At 41.0% G+C, this 22,362-nt stretch overlaps 1 protein-coding gene across 1 annotated transcript in view; it reads left to right on the top strand.

Annotated features, from left to right (window-relative positions):
• The first annotated feature begins 10,985 nt into the window (after positions 1-10,985).
• LOC105908834 (polyunsaturated fatty acid lipoxygenase ALOX15B-like) overlaps positions 10,986-22,362 on the top strand; it is a 28,391-nt gene continuing 17,014 nt past the window's right edge. The window contains exon 1 of the mRNA XM_031561962.1: positions 10,986-11,103. Coding sequence (XP_031417822.1) covers positions 10,986-11,103 — 118 coding nt within the window. The remainder of the gene's footprint in view (positions 11,104-22,362) is intronic.

The raw sequence follows: 22,362 nt of genomic DNA on the forward strand, positions 1-22,362 counted from the left end.
AGAGAGAGAGAAAGAGAAAGAGAGAGAGATAATTAGATTATTATTATTACAAAAGACCAACAGATAAAAAACATTAGAAAGATCAAATAATTAAAAATGAAAAAATAAACAAGTTGAAATAAACAAACAAGCAAACAAAAAACTCATAATTTACCACTGAACATATATCAATCACCAAATACTCTCAAACATTGTGATATTTTCAGTTGCTTTATAAAAGCGACAATCTATAACAAGTCTAGATTTGATCAGCATTTAAGACCATCTATTTTCACTCTAAACCCCTTGGCAGACTTGGCACACCTTCTTCCCACTTCCCAGCAGAAAATGTATCACTTTTAGACCAGTTCATTCTTATGGAAGAAACTATTTCAATAGCTTTAGAGACTTTAAACAGAGTATCTACGTCATTCTGGTTACTGATCATTCTAATTATATCATCAGTACAAACTGAAAGGTAAAAGTGTTGTTGCAATTTGGAATAGATATCAACTTTTAATAATTTCAGAGTCTTTGGAAAAAAGGTTATTTCGCCACACTATGAAGACTACAGAACTATAAAGAACACCCTTGTGTCATCCCTCTCAAAAGTTTCAAAGGAGCACATAAGCGACCGTTAACTTTCAGCACACTTTCAATATCATTGTGCAGTTTATCATTTTTGCTTGGAAAGAGAACTATAGCGTTGTTCATTCTAGACGCGGCTATCTATGGTGCTTGGAAAGAGAACTATAGCATTGTTCATTCTAGACACGGCTAGAACGCACTCATGCCCAACAATGTTACCAACTGTTACCAACAATACAACAGATGAACATAAAAGAGAGAAAAGTAAAAAAATAAAGAACACTTGCTCAGGCCACGGGGGCACAGCTCACGCTCACAAACGCTCCTACTCACACAATCCCAACATGCACTGTGTGTATGTGTGTGTGTGTGTGTGTGTGTGTGTGTGTGTTTGAGAGAGAAAGAGAGATAGAGAGAGAGAGTGAGAGAGTGAGAGAGAGAGAGAGAGAGAGAGAGAGAGAGAGAGTGAGAGTGAGAGAGAGTGGGAGAGTGAGTGAGAGAGAGAGAGAGAGGGCTCACGCTCACAAACTCTCCTCTGTGATGGTGTGTGTGTGTCTGAAACTCACCTGTAACTGTAAAAGAAATCGCACAGTTACTGTTGTAAGACGTTTAACAAAGGGAGCGCTGTTTATGGTCATCAAAAGAAATCCTGAAAGTGAACTTTTCTTACATTCTAAGGCAGTTTTATAGTACACTGGGGAAGGGATGGGAGGATTGTATTTACTGGTAAGTATTAGGTTACGATTCTAAGATAGGCCAGTTTAGTTTGCACAAACCACAACTTCATCAACTGGTGATGACAGAATTTTCAAAAGAAGTGAATGCTTTGATCCCTTGCCAAGCTTGTCAGTGAATCTAATTTTCAGTGTAACTAGTTTTTCTGTCATTGGGTAAATAGTGTGGCACGGTGGCTCAGGTGCTTGCACTGCCCGGCCTGCGTGTGTGTGTGTGTGTGTGTCCTGTGTCGCCTCCATATATAACACGTGTGTGTTGCAGTGAATCGCTTGTGCAATAAAAAACTGACTGAAAGTCAGCCTTGTTTGTTTGTAGATGACTGAAACCACAGACAAAGGTGACTCTCCTGACAAGATATCTGAGGTAAATAGTCTACTGTGTTAAGTAATTGGGCTGAAATGGATGTATTTCAGGGATGATTGCTAATTCATAAATGTTCTGTTTCAGTTCAGTTTTTAATTTTTATTTTGTGTCATTTTTACAATACCAAACTTAAAGTCAGTGTCAAAGTAATCCTTATAAGAACAACTCAGTATGTTTTCGTACACAATAGGAATGAGAGAGACAAATACGTTGTCACGGTGTTTCATAAGAACACCAGCCAAACCACCCAGTTCTCATGAAATTTCATTTGGCCCTGTGCCACTGTGCCCTGCGGATGTGACAATGCAGTACCAGTTCGCTCCACAGTGTATCTTTCTATCTAATCCTCTATCTAATTAGTTATTTTGTTTGAAGCATACTTTATCAAATTTAATAATAGTTTTGGTATTTGGCATTGTTACATTATTATTACAGTTTTTCTCGATTGTTTACACACAAAAACTGGAACTTATGACACAATGACCACAACCTGTAACTCATGTACCAAATCCCTAAACCAATTCTGCTAAACTATAAGCACAATTATCTGCTTTAGATCGAGATTTCAATTGTTAGCCACACTTTCTTCAAAACACAACACACGATTATCTGCTTTAGACACAGATTTAAATTGGAAACCACACTTTCTTCAAAACACTACACACAATCCTCTCTTCTTTACACACTTCATCAATGCCAAAACCTCCTTGTGTTCAGACAGAACACACTGCTATTCAAATTTCCATTTCCAAGGCTGTTGTACAATTTGAAATCAAAGCTTTAGCATTATAAGGGCCATAGGTGAGCTCCTGGTTTGGAGAACAATAGATGGCAACATGGAAGGTAGAAGAGATCAGAGAGGCAGAGGAGTGAGGGTAAGAGGACGAGGAGGAGGAGGAAGAGGAAGATGATGAAGAGAAAGAGCAAGAAGGAGAGCCATTATCTCTGATGAGATTCGGGCCACTGTGGTCAACCATGTGGTCAACCATGGTTTGACCATGCAGGAGGCTGGACAGAGGGTTCAACCAAACATAAGCCGCTTCTCAGTTGCATCCATTCTCTGGACATTCAGAAGAGGGAATAGGTAAGAAGCATTACTATGACAGGAAAACACTAGTTTGAATGTCTTATCAGGAGCATAGTATTCTTGTATTTAGAGTATTTTTCATTGTACTGTATCTGTAAAATTACGTAAACAAATACAAAGTGCAACCATTGATGACCAAGACATATTCCTAAACATCATTACAGTGAGCCTATCCACAGTGGACTGTGTTCTAAGGCAGAACACCTTGAGAATGAAGCAGGTGTACAGGGTGCCTTTTGTCAGAAACTCAGACAGAGTCAAACAGTTATGCTATGACTATGTGCAAGTAAGTCATATACATTTTCACAACTGATTGCGTCCTATCAGCACTGATACATTACTGGACTGTATTGTAATACAATCCAATGTTATTTTCAAGCGTTTCACAACACTGTGTAGGTCTATTTCTGATACAACATTGTCAATATTGTCTTGAGCTAGAACAGGATGCAGTAGTTTTTTGTCCTTTTTTATTTTACATTTTTCTTTCTTTTTTTGTTGACTGTACTGGCCTATATCCTATTGTTTATTCTGTGCAAATCATTTACACATTCAGTTGTGTTTGCTGTGATGTATAGGCTATAGCACTTTTGGAAAATATAAAGAAATATTTTAGTTGTTACTGTATATTTGTGTGTTGTTTTATATTTGAGTAAAAACATTATACAGTTACAGTATATTTTACTACAGGAGTAAGCGTACAGTAACATAATGCTCCTGATAAGGCCTTCATACTGGTGTTTTCCCATTCATAGTAGTGTTTCCCATTGAGCACATCAGTGTTCAATCGATGCTTAGAATGTCTACTCATATAATGGTCTGTGTTTGTCATTTGAAAACAAAATACCCTTTTGAGGTAACATAACACTGTTTTGAAAGCAAGGTAGCATTTTGCAGGAGATATAAAGGGTTTTGCATTTTGTGTAAGTGGTTTAGGGATTTGTGTTTAGAGTTTTGAGAAAATGAGGCATGCTTTCAAAAAATGTGTGTAAGCAATCGAGAAAAACTGTAAATTCATACTTTGTTGTGTGTAATGTTTATTTTGTAATGGTCATTTAGTTGATGCGATAAATGAAATAAAAAACTGTACTTTTCACAGTATGATTATCTGATGCGGATTTTAGAGAAAAATACAAATATGACCCGTATGCCACACATATTATTTTACTGTATTATTGAATCTACACTGTATGTAACCAATTATTGTAAGAGGGATGGAAGATCGCAGATGTATGTAAGATTATGTTTACATACACACACACACACACACACACACACACACACACACACACAGAGAGACAGTTATGCAAAGCCGATGTAAAAGTGCCCTGATGACAAACTTATCAACAATCTGACACCAACTGTGAGATTGTGTGGAAAGTTGCACAATCACATTTCATTAGAGCACCCCAACAGACAAAAGACAAAAGGAAAGGTGTTGAGGAGGGGGCTATGCAAGTCTAAACATAAAGGAATCTTACTCTTTATCTCTGTGACTCAAAAGAAAATATAAGCATGAAAAAATATAAGCATAACAAATAGCAAAGAACATCATGAAGTCCAGAGGGAGGGAGTGAATGGGAGAAAGAGAGTGAAAGAGAGAGAGAGAGAGAGTGAGTGAATGGGAGAGAGAGTGAAAGAGAGAATGTGATATTTTCACATTCAAATGTAAGACAGGTGAAAATGTTACAGCTGAAGGAAGTGTAACAGCTGTCTGTCATTTATTTGTTGAGATGAATTAAATAAAAAACTGTACTTTTCCCAGTATGATTATCTGATTGGGATTTTAGAGAACAATACATTTACATTTAGTCATTTAGCAGACGCTTTTGTCCAAAGCGACGTACAAGGGAGAGAACAGTCAAGCTAAGAGCAATAAAAAAACCTGGTGTAACAATAAATACTACTTTACATAAAAAATAGAAAAACGACCTAGAAAGGAAAAAGAAGTGCTCTCTGAAGAGTTGGGTCTTAAAAAGCTTCTTGAAGGTAGAGAGGGACACCCCTGCTCTGGTAGTACTAGGCAGTTCGTTCCACCAACGTGGAACTACAAATGAGAATAGTCTCGATTGCCGTGCTTGCACAGACAGCAGTGCCAAATGACGCTCACTAGGCGAGCGCAGCGTCCTGGGTGTAACATTTGCCCTTACAAGAGCATTTAGGTAGGTGGGAGCAGAACCAGAAAGCACTCTGTAGGCAAGCATAAGTGACTTGAACTTAATGCGAGCAGCTACCGGCAGCCCGTGGAGCTCAATGAGTAGCGGGGTGACGTGTGCGCGCTGCCGCGTTCTGGATCATCTGTAGTGGTTTCACCACGCAAGCCAGCAGGCCAGTTAGGAGGGCGTTGCAGTAGTCAAGGCGGGAACTCACCAAGGTTTGCACCAGCAGCTGGGTGGCATACTGGGTTAGGTACGGCCTGATTTTGCGGATGTTGTATAGCGCAAAGCGGCACGACCTGGAGACAGAGGCGATGTGGGCCGTGAAGGTCAGTTGGTCATCAATAATGACCCAGAGGTTTCTTGCTGTTTTGGATGGAACAAGAGATAAAGAGTCAATATTGATATTGATGTTGTGGTGGATGACCTGTTTAGCTGGGAAGACCATCAGTTCCGTTTTGGCCAGGTTCAGCTGAAGGTGGTGATTTTTCATCCATGTGGATAAAATACAAATATGACCCGTATGCCACACATGTTATTTTACTGTATTATTGAATCTATTGGAATTTTTATTCAGCATCTTCTCCTTCATCTGCTTAAATAGACACCCTACCCCTGGAACACTGTCCATTTAAATGGCATGGTGTCTCTCTCTCAAGTGTTGATATTTGTAAAAAAAAAAAAAAAAAAGCTTTGGTGTCATCACGCTATTATGGCAATGTGTCATCATGTACATACAAAATATCAGTTCTGTCACAGGACATCACAGGTTATCACAGGACATCACAGGACATAAAGGAGATAAAGAGTCAATATTGATATTGATGTTGTGGTGGATGACCTGTTTAGCTGGGAAGACCATCAGTTCCGTTTTGGCCAGGTTCAGCTGAAGGAGGTGATTTTTCATCCATGTGGATATATCAGCAAGACAGTCCGAGATCGGCGCCGAGACCGTGGTGTCCTCAGGAGGGAAAGACAGAAACAGTTGAGTATCATCGGCATAACAGTGATAGGAAAACCCATGCGAGCGGATGATAGGGCCCAACGAGGTGGTGTAAATGGCAAAGAGAAGTGGTCCCATCACCGAGCCTTGGGGCACCCCAGTGGTGAGGAGGTGAGGTACAGACAGCTGACCTTGCCAAGACACGTTGAACGAGCGCCCAGTGAGGTAGAATTCAAACCAGGAGTGCGCATTGCCAGAAATGCCCATACTTGACAGTATGGACAGAAGGATGCGGTGGTTGACTGTATCAAACGCAGCTGATAAGTCAAGCAGGACGAGAGCCGAGGATTGAGCTGCTGCTCTAGCTGTTTTTAAGGCCTCCGTTACAGACAACATACATCTGCAATCTTACATCCCTCTTACAATAATTGGTTTGATACAGTTGGTGACAGATTGAAGATAGGTTTGTCATCAAGACAATTTTACATAGGCATTGCATAACTTTGTCTGTGTGTGTGTGTTTGTGTGTGTGTGTGTGTGTGTGTGTGTATGTGTGTATGTATGCATGTATACATAATCTTACATACATCTGCGATCTTACATCCCTCTTACAATAGTTTGTTTCTTACAGTGTGTGCTTCTTCCCTTTAAACTTTATGGCGCTTTCTGACGCTTTATGGCCGGTGTCCTACTTCTAGATGGTGTGGGAGAATAACACTGATTGTGTCACTGCTATTGCCACCGCGTTCTGGATCATCTGTAATTGTTTCACCACGCAAGCCGGCAGGCCCGTTAGTAGGGCGTTGCGGTAGTCAAGGCGGGAACTCACCAAGGTTTGCACCAGCAGCTGGGTGGCATACTGGGTTAGGTACGGCCTGATTTTGCGGATGTTGTATAGCGCAAAGCGGCACGACCTGGAGACAGAGGCGATGTGGGCCGTGAAGGTCAGTTGGTCATCAATAATGACCCCCAGGTTTCTTGCTGTTTTGGATGGAACAAGAGATAAAGAGTCAATATTGATATTGATGTTATGGTGGATGGCCTGTTTGGCTGGGAAGACCATCAGCTCCGTTTTGGCCAGGTTCAGCTGAAGGTGGTGATTTTTCATCCATGTGGATAAATCAGCAAGACAGTCCGAGATCCGCGCCGAGACCGTTGTGTCCTCAGGAGGGAGTGTCCTTGACAGTATGGACAGAAGGATGCGGTGGTTGACTGTATCAAACGCAGCTGATAAGTCAAGCAGGACGAGAGCCGAGGATTGAGCTGCTGCTCTAGCTGTTTTTAAGGCCTCCGTTACAGACAACATACATCTGCAATCTTACATCCCTCTTACAATAATTGGTTTGATACAGTTGGTGACAGATTGAAGATAGGTTTGTCATCAAGGCACTTTTACATAGGCATTGCATAACTTTATCTCTGTGTGTGTGTTTGTGTGTGTGGGTGTGTGTGTGTGTGTGTGTGTATGTATGCATGTATACATAATCTTACATACATCTGCGATATTACATCCCTCTTACAATACTTTGTTTTTATACAGTGTGTGCTTCTTCCCTTTGAACTTGATGGCCCTTTATGGCGCTTTATGGCCGGTGTCCTACTTCTAGATGGTGTGGGAGAGAAACACTGATTGTGTCACTGCTATTGCTTTCACCCCATGTAAACTAATGCCAGAAAAAACAACAGTAGTGGCGTGATCATTTATTTCATAAGCATGAAAAAGCTTTAGACTTATTTTCTTTGAAGGCCACCCCAGCCAACAGGGAATACATTTAGTTCCCATGAAACACCCTTCATATCAGATGCCACAGCATAACAACACAAATGCTTTCATCAGATATAAACAGATCAGTAAGCACAGGCTAAAGGCTTTGATTAGGTTGGTCGGTCCCCCTTCTAAAAACAATGCAGGGCGTGTAAAGGCATGTCATATTTTCCCCATCTAGAAAGATTTGACTTTGTCATGCCTTGACACTTTCATACTTTTGAAAAAGGTTGATCCCAAAGTCCTACCTATGCTCTTATTCAGCAAAAACTGCACAAGTAATCTGAGAGCAGTGAGAATGTCATTTTTCCCATTTTAGTTTGAAATAACAGTAAACATACACTTTGATACATCCGACTTAAAGGTCATGAATGATAATCAGTTTGTTCATTCAAGTGTGGTTTGTATGGTAAGACTGGAAACTTTTTATTTCTGACGGCAACAGGACACATATAGGGCATTAAGACATTCGGTTGTTTGTAAGGACTAAAAGTCAAATACGGCAATGAAAAAAAAAACATAAAAAAACAGAGCACCACCACAAGCAGGTAACACTTGTAACATTTGAATTCACCTACAAGTGATAATTAAGTGATTGTCTGCCTTCCCATTGTAAAACAGCAAGAGATGACACATATGATGTTCTTTGTTGATTCCATCATGCTTATATTTTCTCAGGCTTATATTTTCTTTTGAGTTACAGAGATAAAGAGTAAGATTCCATTTCGCATATCCACCTCCTCAGCTCCCCCTTTTCTCTTGTATTTTGTCTGTCGTGGCGTTCGCAAGAAATTTTCCACAGAATTTCACAGTAGGTTTGTCATCAAGGCACCTTTGATTGGCATTGCATAACTCTCTCTGTAACTGTGTGTGTGTGTGTGTGTGTGTGTGTGTGTGTGTGTGTGTGTATACATAATCTTACATACATCTGCAATCTTACATCCCTCTTACAATAATTTGTTTGATACAGTTGGTGACAGATTGAAGATCGGTTTGTCACTTTTACATAGGCATTGCATAACTGTATCTGTGTGTGTGTGTGTGTTTGTGTGTGTGTGTATGTGTGTATGTATGCATGTGTACATAATCTTACATACAGTACATCTGCGATCTTACATCCCTCTTACAATACTTTGTTTCTTACAGTGTGTGCTTCTTCCCTTTAAACTTTATGGCGCTTTCTGACGCTTTATGACCGGTGTCCTACTTCTAGATGGTGTGGGAGAATAACACTGATTGTGTCACTGCTATTGCCACCGCGTTCTGGATCATCTGTAATTGTTTCACCACGCAAGCCGGCAGGCCCGTTAGTAGGGCGTTGCAGTAGTCAAGGCGGGAACTCACCAAGGTTTGCACCAGCAGCTGGGTGGCATACTGGGTTAGGTACGGCCTGATTTTGCGGATGTTGTATAGCGCAAAGCGGCACGACCTGGAGACAGAGGCGATGTGGGCCGTGAAGGTCAGTTGGTCATCAATGATGACCCCGAGGTTTCTTGCTGTTTTGGATGGAACAAGAGATAAAGAGTCAATATTGATATTGATGTTGTGGTGGATGACCTGTTTAGCTGGGAAGACCATCAGTTCCGTTTTGGCCAGGTTCAGCTGAAGGTGGTGATTTTTCATCCATGTGGATAAAATACAAATATGACCCGTATGCCACACATGTTATTTTACTGTATTATTGAATCTATTGGATTTTTTATTCAGCATCTTCTCCTTCATCTGCTTAAAGAGACACCCTACCCCTGGAACACTGTCCATTTAAATGGCATGGTGTCTCTCTCTCAAGTGTTGATATTTGTAAAAAAAAAAAAAAAGCTTTGGTGTCATCACGCTATTATGGCAATGTGTCATCATGTACATACAAAATATCAGTTCTGTCACAGGACATCACAGGTTATCACAGGACATCACAGGACACCACAGGTCATCACAGGTCATCACAGGTTACCACAGAACATCAAAGGACATCACAGGTTATCACAGGTCATCACAGGTCATCACAGGTTATCACAGGTTATCACAGGTCATCACAGGTTATCATAGGTCATCACAGGTTATCACAGGTCATCACAGGACATCACAGGACATCACAGGTCATCACTGGATACCACAGACATCTGAGCTCTGATCACAGCCATGCAGTGGCTGGATACCACAGACATCTGAGCTCTGATCACAGCCATGCAGTGGCTGAATACAGCAGCAGTAATGATCTCCTGTCACGACACTAGAATGGTGACCAGTCATGCTGCTTTATTTTGACTCTTGAGTTCTCGTTAAAGTATTGGGCTTGTGGGGGTGCTCTGTTTTTTTATGTTTTTTTTTTCATTGCTGTATTTTACTTTTAGTCCTTATAAATGTGCTCCTCTCGTGAGTGTGTCGTGTAGCTTAGTACATTTTATGTTTCTGACATCTTTTACTTCTGTTTTTCAATTCCTATTAGGCATCTTGACTGCGTACACCTGTGCTCTTCCTTCCCAGGAGTCATTCGATGAATGTCTCTCTGATCCACTTCTGCAGCTCTGTGTCTCTCTGCACATCTCCATCAGATTTGTAGTAGTGTGTCAAGACCCCCTCAACAAACCTGCAAACAACCGCATGTCTTAATGCCCTATATGTGGCCTGTTGCCATCAGAAACAAAAAGTTTCCAGTCTTACCTTACAAACCACACTTGAATGAACACACTGATTATCATTCAAGACGCTTTTGCATGTTTTCACACGCACTCACGGCACTGAAAATCTGATTTCGGGCTGAGACGCGTTCGTTCCTTTTCAAACTCCCTGAGGGTAGCTGGCGCTAAGGAGCGCATCTGTAACCCACACACAAAGAGAGAGAGTTATGCAATGGCGATGTAAAAGTGCCTTGAGGATAAACCTACTGTGAGATTCTGTGGAAAGTTGCACAATCAAATTTCTTGGGAACGCCGCGACAGACAGAATACAAGAGAAAAGGGGGAGCTGAGGAGGTAGCTAAGCAAGCAAAATGGAATCTTACTCTTTATATCTGTAACTCAAAAGAAAATATAAGCATTAGAAAATATAAGCAACGTCCGGTAGGGATCTCCGGAACTTCCGGTTCATGCAAATATGGTCTTTCTGATTTTCTGTCTTCTGTTCATGTGACACCCATGTGGTCTTGTGCAAATCTTTATGGGGGAAAAGTGAGCCTCCTATGACCATATCGTTATCAGCGCAAAAATCTGCAAATAACTCCCCATTCTCGTTCATTAATCCAAGTCCGTGTGTACCCAATATCTGTTCATAGCCTCTGTTATTGGATCCATAGTGTGAGAGCATATGAGGTATTTATTTGTCAGTGTGAACAGACGTAATTTCCTGAAAACATTTATCTTATGTGATACCATGTGTGTTATGGACAGCGAGTCCACATTCCGAGCATATGTGCTTCAGGGGGGTCCTCAGCTTTCCTCGCCTGCTCACCACGTGTCGGAAGAGATGGACATCTACACCTGGTTAGCAGGTAAAGTGAATTTAATTTATTCCCATTCCTCTCCAATAGGGTGACCAGACGTCCTCTTTTACCCGGACATGTCCTCTTTTCGAGACCTAAAAAATGCGTCCGTCAGGGATTCCAGAAACGTCAGGGATTTTGCCTCGTCGGATATTTATGTTTCTCTTCGTCGGATATTTATGTTTCTCTGGGTCTTTCACAAACTAGTTATTACGTCCTTACACGTTTTTGGAAAGGATATCTCCCTTACGTTCCACCTTCTTGCGCGAGCTCTGACTGTAGAGAGAACTGTCATTGGTCGACCGCCTTCCCAGTGTTGCCAGATAGGATAATTGTCCTCCAAATTGCGGGGGGGGGGGGGGCGGGGTCCCACGACGAAGTGTCCTCTTTTTCACAAACTCAAATCTGCTCACCCTACTCTCCAACTACATGGACCCCAGAAAGAGACCTGGCCATTTACACCTAAGGCATTATCCTCACGGTTTACTTTCATGACAGGGCAAGCACTGCCATTTGAATGTATGGTAATAAAACGTGTTGTCCCGATAAGCATTAGATGACCGTTTTATTGATGTTAGCATGCTAGTAAGTATTTTCGGGGTGGGATGTGATATGTTTGCTGGTGTGAGCATGTGTTCTGGCTTTAGGGGTGTTTCACAATCTTAAATGAATCATGTGTGTAAAACTTGACCATGCTAGTCTGTTCACAAGTATGCATAGATAGGTAGATAGATTTATTTGAAAGAAAAGTCAATACATACTGTATAAGAGCTTGCTAAAGTGCACCCATTCTAATTCATTTATTACCTCTCGACAGACCGAAATTAGTGTCCCTATAAACATAATTTTATGGCTGTCTGGTCCTATTTGACACATATGCAACAATATTCTCAACTGCATTATCAGATCCCCTAAATATGTAGAATATATAATGCTGTAAGACATTATAACACAGCACTTTACCCGAGTTACCACCTGTCTCCCAATGTACTTTAATACTGACTACTCACTGTTCACAAGAGAAGAGACTTATGAATGAAATCTGAGAATATGTGTGTGTTAATTATATTTCTTTCTTTCCTGTGTGCTGCACTCAGAATGTGAAGATCTCTGCTGACGGCATCACATACTCCACCAAACAGGTCCCTCTTGAGTCGTCCGACTACCAGAACTAAGAGAAGAGAGAAGAGAGACTCATCACAGACAGACTGATGTAGAAGATTTGTAAATGAGTCAAATAAGCCAAAGGTTCAGGAAAAGCGAGGGCATAGAGTGAGAAAATCTGAAATGTAATGTGCCTTGTGTGTCTCGCACAAAACTCAGACCTGTAGTCTCAGGCCTAGGCTAAAATGCAGAAGTGGTTGCGCTAGTATGTCAGAAGGTGTCAGGGAGTTGACATGACAACCAGCTCGGTACCAAATGGCCTCTGCATATGCTGATAAAGTTTCCGACAGTAAAAATCTCATCTTTCTGTGCAAATTATGTCCTCCTGAAAAATTTGCAATAATAAAAAAAATAAAATGAAAATGAACTGAACTATGAACTAGTTCAGAATTTAAATGGTGAACTATGAACGTGAACGATTCATGTTTACTTGTATGAACTGAACTTTGAACTAGTTCATGAGAGGTGTGAACGTGCACAACACTGGCCACGAGAAACAAAAGACAAAGGACAAAAGAACAGGTGGAGCTGAGGAGGTGGATATGCAAAATGGAATCTTACTCTTTATCTCTGTGTCTCAAAAGAAAATGTCATAAGAACACCAGCCAACCCACCCAGTTCTCATGAAATGTAATTTGGCACTGTGCCACTGTGCCCTGCGGATGTGACAATGCAGTACCAGTTCTCTCAACGGTGTATGTCTCTATCTATCCTCTATCTAATTAGTTATTTTGTTTGAGGCATACTTGATTACATTTAATAATAGGTTTGGTATTTGGCATTGTTACATTATTATTATCATTGTTATGCATTGATTGTTTTAAATGTAAATATGTATTTTAAATTCATACTTTGTTGTGTGTAATGTTTCTTTCGTAATGGCCATTTATTTGTTGAGATGAATTAAATGAAAAACTGTACTTTTCCCAGTCTGATTATCTGAAAAAGTTTCCATTCTTACCATACAAACCACACTTGAATGAACACACTGATTATCATTCAAGACCTTTAGGCCTGATGTATCAAAGTGTATGTTTACTGTTGATTAAAACTAAAATGGGAATAATGACATTCTCACTACTCTCAGATTACTCGTGCAGTTTGTGCTGAATAATAGCATAGGTAGCACTTTGGGGTACATTTTTTTCGAAAGTATGAAAGTGTCAAGGCATGACGAAGTAAAATCCTTTTAGATGGGGAAAATATGAAATGTCTACATGCACTGCATTGTTTTCACAGGGGTGTTTCATCATAACTAAATGTATTCCCTGATGGCTGTGGTGGCCTTCACAGAGAATACATTTAAAGCTTTTTCATGCTTATGAAATAAATGATCACGCCACCACCTGTGTTTTTTCCTGGCATTAGTTTGCATGGGGTGAGAGCAATAAGCCGTGACAAAATCAGTGTTATTCTCCCACACCATCTAGAAGTAGGACACTGGCCATAAAGTGCCATAAAGTGCCATCAATTTCAAAGGGAAAAAGCATACAATGTATGAAACAAAGTATTGTAAGAGGGATGTAAGATTGCAGATGTATGTAAGATTATGTATACATGCATACAAACACACACACACACACACACACACATACACACACACACACACACAGATAAAGTTATGCAATGCCTATGTAAAAGTGCCTTAATGACAAACCTATCTTCAATCAGTCACCAACTTTGAAACTAATTATTGAAAGAGGGATGTAAGATCGCAGATGTATGTAAGATTATGTATACATACTAATAAACACACACACACACACGCACAAACAGAGAGAGAGAGAGAGAGAGAGTTATGCAATGCCAACAGTGATAGGAAAACCCATGCGAGCGGATGATAGGGCCCAACGAGGTGGTGTAAATGGCAAAGAGAAGTGGTCCCATCACCGAGCCTTGGGGCACCCCAGTGGTGAGGAGGTGAGGTACAGACAGCTGACCTTGCCAAGACACGTTGAACGAGCGCCCAGTGAGGTAGAATTCAAACCAGGAGTGCGCATTGCCAGAAATGCCCATACTTGACAGTATGGACAGAAGGATGCGGTGGTTGACTGTATCAAACGCAGCTGATAAGTCAAGCAGGACGAGAGCCGAGGATTGAGCTGCTGCTCTAGCTGTTTTTAAGGCCTCCGTTACAGACAACATACATCTGCAATCTTACATCCCTCTTACAATAATTGGTTTGATACAGTTGGTGACAGATTGAAGATAGGTTTGTCATCAAGACAATTTTACATAGGCATTGCATAACTTTGTCTGTGTGTGTGTGTTTGTGTGTGTGTGTGTGTGTGTGTGTGTGTATGTGTGTATGTATGCATGTATACATAATCTTACATACATCTGCGATCTTACATCCCTCTTACAATAGTTTGTTTCTTACAGTGTGTGCTTCTTCCCTTTAAACTTTATGGCGCTTTCTGACGCTTTATGGCCGGTGTCCTACTTCTAGATGGTGTGGGAGAATAACACTGATTGTGTCACTGCTATTGCCACCGCGTTCTGGATCATCTGTAATTGTTTCACCACGCAAGCCGGCAGGCCCGTTAGTAGGGCGTTGCGGTAGTCAAGGCGGGAACTCACCAAGGTTTGCACCAGCAGCTGGGTGGCATACTGGGTTAGGTACGGCCTGATTTTGCGGATGTTGTATAGCGCAAAGCGGCACGACCTGGAGACAGAGGCGATGTGGGCCGTGAAGGTCAGTTGGTCATCAATAATGACCCCCAGGTTTCTTGCTGTTTTGGATGGAACAAGAGATAAAGAGTCAATATTGATATTGATGTTATGGTGGATGGCCTGTTTGGCTGGGAAGACCATCAGCTCCGTTTTGGCCAGGTTCAGCTGAAGGTGGTGATTTTTCATCCATGTGGATAAATCAGCAAGACAGTCCGAGATCCGCGCCGAGACCGTTGTGTCCTCAGGAGGGAGTGTCCTTGACAGTATGGACAGAAGGATGCGGTGGTTGACTGTATCAAACGCAGCTGATAAGTCAAGCAGGACGAGAGCCGAGGATTGAGCTGCTGCTCTAGCTGTTTTTAAGGCCTCCGTTACAGACAACATACATCTGCAATCTTACATCCCTCTTACAATAATTGGTTTGATACAGTTGGTGACAGATTGAAGATAGGTTTGTCATCAAGGCACTTTTACATAGGCATTGCATAACTTTATCTCTGTGTGTGTGTTTGTGTGTGTGGGTGTGTGTGTGTGTGTGTGTGTATGTATGCATGTATACATAATCTTACATACATCTGCGATATTACATCCCTCTTACAATACTTTGTTTTTATACAGTGTGTGCTTCTTCCCTTTGAACTTGATGGCCCTTTATGGCGCTTTATGGCCGGTGTCCTACTTCTAGATGGTGTGGGAGAGAAACACTGATTGTGTCACTGCTATTGCTTTCACCCCATGTAAACTAATGCCAGAAAAAACAACAGTAGTGGCGTGATCATTTATTTCATAAGCATGAAAAAGCTTTAGACTTATTTTCTTTGAAGGCCACCCCAGCCAACAGGGAATACATTTAGTTCCCATGAAACACCCTTCATATCAGATGCCACAGCATAACAACACAAATGCTTTCATCAGATATAAACAGATCAGTAAGCACAGGCTAAAGGCTTTGATTAGGTTGGTCGGTCCCCCTTCTAAAAACAATGCAGGGCGTGTAAAGGCATGTCATATTTTCCCCATCTAGAAAGATTTGACTTTGTCATGCCTTGACACTTTCATACTTTTGAAAAAGGTTGATCCCAAAGTCCTACCTATGCTCTTATTCAGCAAAAACTGCACAAGTAATCTGAGAGCAGTGAGAATGTCATTTTTCCCATTTTAGTTTGAAATAACAGTAAACATACACTTTGATACATCCGACTTAAAGGTCATGAATGATAATCAGTTTGTTCATTCAAGTGTGGTTTGTATGGTAAGACTGGAAACTTTTTATTTCTGACGGCAACAGGACACATATAGGGCATTAAGACATTCGGTTGTTTGTAAGGACTAAAAGTCAAATACGGCAATGAAAAAAAAAACATAAAAAAACAGAGCACCACCACAAGCAGGTAACACTTGTAACATTTGAATTCACCTACAAGTGATAATTAAGTGATTGTCTGCCTTCCCATTGTAAAACAGCAAGAGATGACACATATGATGTTCTTTGTTGATTCCATCATGCTTATATTTTCTCATGCTTATATTTTCTTTTGAGTTACAGAGATAAAGAGTAAGATTCCATTTCGCATATCCACCTCCTCAGCTCCCCCTTTTCTCTTGTATTTTGTCTGTCGTGGCGTTCGCAAGAAATTTTCCACAGAATTTCACAGTAGGTTTGTCATCAAGGCACCTTTGATTGGCATTGCATAACTCTCTCTGTAACTGTGTGTGTGTGTGTGTGTGTGTGTGTGTGTGTGTGTGTGTGTGTGTGTATATACATAATCTTACATACATCTGCAATCTTACATCCCTCTTACAATAATTTGTTTGATACAGTTGGTGACAGATTGAAGATCGGTTTGTCACTTTTACATAGGCATTGCATAACTGTATCTGTGTGTGTGTGTGTGTTTGTGTGTGTGTGTATGTGTGTATGTATGCATGTGTACATAATCTTACATACAGTACATCTGCGATCTTACATCCCTCTTACAATACTTTGTTTCTTACAGTGTGTGCTTCTTCCCTTTAAACTTTATGGCGCTTTCTGACGCTTTATGACCGGTGTCCTACTTCTAGATGGTGTGGGAGAATAACACTGATTGTGTCACTGCTATTGCCACCGCGTTCTGGATCATCTGTAATTGTTTCACCACGCAAGCCGGCAGGCCCGTTAGTAGGGCGTTGCAGTAGTCAAGGCGGGAACTCACCAAGGTTTGCACCAGCAGCTGGGTGGCATACTGGGTTAGGTACGGCCTGATTTTGCGGATGTTGTATAGCGCAAAGCGGCACGACCTGGAGACAGAGGCGATGTGGGCCGTGAAGGTCAGTTGGTCATCAATGATGACCCTGAGGTTTCTTGCTGTTTTGGATGGAACAAGAGATAAAGAGTCAATATTGATATTGATGTTGTGGTGGATGACCTGTTTAGCTGGGAAGACCATCAGTTCCGTTTTGGCCAGGTTCAGCTGAAGGTGGTGATTTTTCATCCATGTGGATAAAATACAAATATGACCCGTATGCCACACATGTTATTTTACTGTATTATTGAATCTATTGGATTTTTTATTCAGCATCTTCTCCTTCATCTGCTTAAAGAGACACCCTACCCCTGGAACACTGTCCATTTAAATGGCATGGTGTCTCTCTCTCAAGTGTTGATATTTGTAAAAAAAAAAAAAAGCTTTGGTGTCATCACGCTATTATGGCAATGTGTCATCATGTACATACAAAATATCAGTTCTGTCACAGGACATCACAGGTTATCACAGGACATCACAGGACACCACAGGTCATCACAGGTCATCACAGGTTACCACAGAACATCAAAGGACATCACAGGTTATCACAGGTCATCACAGGTCATCACAGGTTATCACAGGTTATCACAGGTCATCACAGGTTATCATAGGTCATCACAGGTTATCACAGGTCATCACAGGACATCACAGGACATCACAGGTCATCACTGGATACCACAGACATCTGAGCTCTGATCACAGCCATGCAGTGGCTGGATACCACAGACATCTGAGCTCTGATCACAGCCATGCAGTGGCTGAATACAGCAGCAGTAATGATCTCCTGTCACGACACTAGAATGGTGACCAGTCATGCTGCTTTATTTTGACTCTTGAGTTCTCGTTAAAGTATTGGGCTTGTGGGGGTGCTCTGTTTTTTTATGTTTTTTTTTCATTGCTGTATTTTACTTTTAGTCCTTATAAATGTGCTCCTCTCGTGAGTGTGTCGTGTAGCTTAGTACATTTTATGTTTCTGACATCTTTTACTTCTGTTTTTCAATTCCTATTAGGCATCTTGACTGCGTACACCTGTGCTCTTCCTTCCCAGGAGTCATTCGATGAATGTCTCTCTGATCCACTTCTGCAGCTCTGTGTCTCTCTGCACATCTCCATCAGATTTGTAGTAGTGTGTCAAGACCCCCTCAACAAACCTGCAAACAACCGCATGTCTTAATGCCCTATATGTGGCCTGTTGCCATCAGAAACAAAAAGTTTCCAGTCTTACCTTACAAACCACACTTGAATGAACACACTGATTATCATTCAAGACGCTTTTGCATGTTTTCACACGCACTCACGGCACTGAAAATCTGATTTCGGGCTGAGACGCGTTCGTTCCTTTTCAAACTCCCTGAGGGTAGCTGGCGCTAAGGAGCGCATCTGTAACCCACACACAAAGAGAGAGAGTTATGCAATGGCGATGTAAAAGTGCCTTGAGGATAAACCTACTGTGAGATTCTGTGGAAAGTTGCACAATCAAATTTCTTGGGAACGCCGCGACAGACAGAATACAAGAGAAAAGGGGGAGCTGAGGAGGTAGCTAAGCAAGCAAAATGGAATCTTACTCTTTATATCTGTAACTCAAAAGAAAATATAAGCATTAGAAAATATAAGCAACGTCCGGTAGGGATCTCCGGAACTTCCGGTTCATGCAAATATGGTCTTTCTGATTTTCTGTCTTCTGTTCATGTGACACCCATGTGGTCTTGTGCAAATCTTTATGGGGGAAAAGTGAGCCTCCTATGACCATATCGTTATCAGCGCAAAAATCTGCAAATAACTCCCCATTCTCGTTCATTAATCCAAGTCCGTGTGTACCCAATATCTGTTCATAGCCTCTGTTATTGGATCCATAGTGTGAGAGCATATGAGGTATTTATTTGTCAGTGTGAACAGACGTAATTTCCTGAAAACATTTATCTTATGTGATACCATGTGTGTTATGGACAGCGAGTCCACATTCCGAGCATATGTGCTTCAGGGGGGTCCTCAGCTTTCCTCGCCTGCTCACCACGTGTCGGAAGAGATGGACATCTACACCTGGTTAGCAGGTAAAGTGAATTTAATTTATTCCCATTCCTCTCCAATAGGGTGACCAGACGTCCTCTTTTACCCGGACATGTCCTCTTTTCGAGACCTAAAAAATGCGTCCGTCAGGGATTCCAGAAACGTCAGGGATTTTGCCTCGTCGGATATTTATGTTTCTCTTCGTCGGATATTTATGTTTCTCTGGGTCTTTCACAAACTAGTTATTACGTCCTTACACGTTTTTGGAAAGGATATCTCCCTTACGTTCCACCTTCTTGCGCGAGCTCTGACTGTAGAGAGAACTGTCATTGGTCGACCGCCTTCCCAGTGTTGCCAGATAGGATAATTGTCCTCCAAATTGCGGGGGAGGGGGCGGGGTCCCACGACGAAGTGTCCTCTTTTTCACAAACTCAAATCTGCTCACCCTACTCTCCAACTACATGGACCCCAGAAAGAGACCTGGCCATTTACACCTAAGGCATTATCCTCACGGTTTACTTTCATGACAGGGCAAGCACTGCCATTTGAATGTAAGGTAATGAAACGTGTTGTCCCGATAAGCATTAGATGACCGTTTTATTGATGTTAGCATGCTAGTAAGTATTTTCGGGGTGGGATGTGATATGTTTGCTGGTGTGAGCATGTGTTCTGGCTTTAGGGGTGTTTCACAATCTTAAATGAATCATGTGTGTAAAACTTGACCATGCTAGTCTGTTCACAAGTATGCATAGATAGGTAGATAGATTTATTTGAAAGAAAAGTCAATACATACTGTATAAGAGCTTGCTAAAGTGCACCCATTCTAATTCATTTATTACCTCTCGACAGACCGAAATTAGTGTCCCTATAAACATAATTTTATGGCTGTCTGGTCCTATTTGACACATATGCAACAATATTCTCAACTGCATTATCAGATCCCCTAAATATGTAGAATATATAATGCTGTAAGACATTATAACACAGCACTTTACCCGAGTTACCACCTGTCTCCCAATGTACTTTAATACTGACTACTCACTGTTCACAAGAGAAGAGACTTATGAATGAAATCTGAGAATATGTGTGTGTTAATTATATTTCTTTCTTTCCTGTGTGCTGCACTCAGAATGTGAAGATCTCTGCTGACGGCATCACATACTCCACCAAACAGGTCCCTCTTGAGTCGTCCGACTACCAGAACTAAGAGAAGAGAGAAGAGAGACTCATCACAGACAGACTGATGTAGAAGATTTGTAAATGAGTCAAATAAGCCAAAGGTTCAGGAAAAGCGAGGGCATAGAGTGAGAAAATCTGAAATGTAATGTGCCTTGTGTGTCTCGCACAAAACTCAGACCTGTAGTCTCAGGCCTAGGCTAAAATGCAGAAGTGGTTGCGCTAGTATGTCAGAAGGTGTCAGGGAGTTGACATGACAACCAGCTCGGTACCAAATGGCCTCTGCATATGCTGATAAAGTTTCCGACAGTAAAAATCTCATCTTTCTGTGCAAATTATGTCCTCCTGAAAAATTTGCAATAATAAAAAAAATAAAATGAAAATGAACTGAACTATGAACTAGTTCAGAATTTAAATGGTGAACTATGAACGTGAACGATTCATGTTTACTTGTATGAACTGAACTTTGAACTAGTTCATGAGAGGTGTGAATGTGCACAACACTGGCCACGAGAAACAAAAGACAAAGGACAAAAGAACAGGTGGAGCTGAGGAGGTGGATATGCAAAATGGAATCTTACTCTTTATCTCTGTGTCTCAAAAGAAAATGTCATAAGAACACCAGCCAACCCACCCAGTTCTCATGAAATGTAATTTGGCACTGTGCCACTGTGCCCTGCGGATGTGACAATGCAGTACCAGTTCTCTCAACGGTGTATGTCTCTATCTATCCTCTATCTAATTAGTTATTTTGTTTGAGGCATACTTGATTACATTTAATAATAGGTTTGGTATTTGGCATTGTTACATTATTATTATCATTGTTATGCATTGATTGTTTTAAATGTAAATATGTATTTTAAATTCATACTTTGTTGTGTGTAATGTTTCTTTCGTAATGGCCATTTATTTGTTGAGATGAATTAAATGAAAAACTGTACTTTTCCCAGTCTGATTATCTGAAAAAGTTTCCATTCTTACCATACAAACCACACTTGAATGAACACACTGATTATCATTCAAGACCTTTAGGCCTGATGTATCAAAGTGTATGTTTACTGTTGATTAAAACTAAAATGGGAATAATGACATTCTCACTACTCTCAGATTACTCGTGCAGTTTGTGCTGAATAATAGCATAGGTAGCACTTTGGGGTACATTTTTTTCGAAAGTATGAAAGTGTCAAGGCATGACGAAGTAAAATCCTTTTAGATGGGGAAAATATGAAATGTCTACATGCACTGCATTGTTTTCACAGGGGTGTTTCATCATAACTAAATGTATTCCCTGATGGCTGTGGTGGCCTTCACAGAGAATACATTTAAAGCTTTTTCATGCTTATGAAATAAATGATCACGCCACCACCTGTGTTTTTTCCTGGCATTAGTTTGCATGGGGTGAGAGCAATAAGCCGTGACAAAATCAGTGTTATTCTCCCACACCATCTAGAAGTAGGACACTGGCCATAAAGTGCCATAAAGTGCCATCAATTTCAAAGGGAAAAAGCATACAATGTATGAAACAAAGTATTGTAAGAGGGATGTAAGATTGCAGATGTATGTAAGATTATGTATACATGCATACAAACACACACACACACACACACACACATACACACACACACACACACAGATAAAGTTATGCAATGCCTATGTAAAAGTGCCTTAATGACAAACCTATCTTCAATCAGTCACCAACTTTGAAACTAATTATTGAAAGAGGGATGTAAGATCGCAGATGTATGTAAGATTATGTATACATACTAATAAACACACACACACACACGCACAAACAGAGAGAGAGAGAGAGAGAGAGTTATGCAATGCCAACAGTGATAGGAAAACCCATGCGAGCGGATGATAGGGCCCAACGAGGTGGTGTAAATGGCAAAGAGAAGTGGTCCCATCACCGAGCCTTGGGGCACCCCAGTGGTGAGGAGGTGAGGTACAGACAGCTGACCTT

The sequence above is a fragment of the Clupea harengus genome, chromosome 24 (genome assembly GCF_900700415.2).
Source record: "Clupea harengus chromosome 24, Ch_v2.0.2, whole genome shotgun sequence".
Taxonomy (NCBI): Eukaryota; Metazoa; Chordata; class Actinopteri; order Clupeiformes; family Clupeidae; genus Clupea; species Clupea harengus.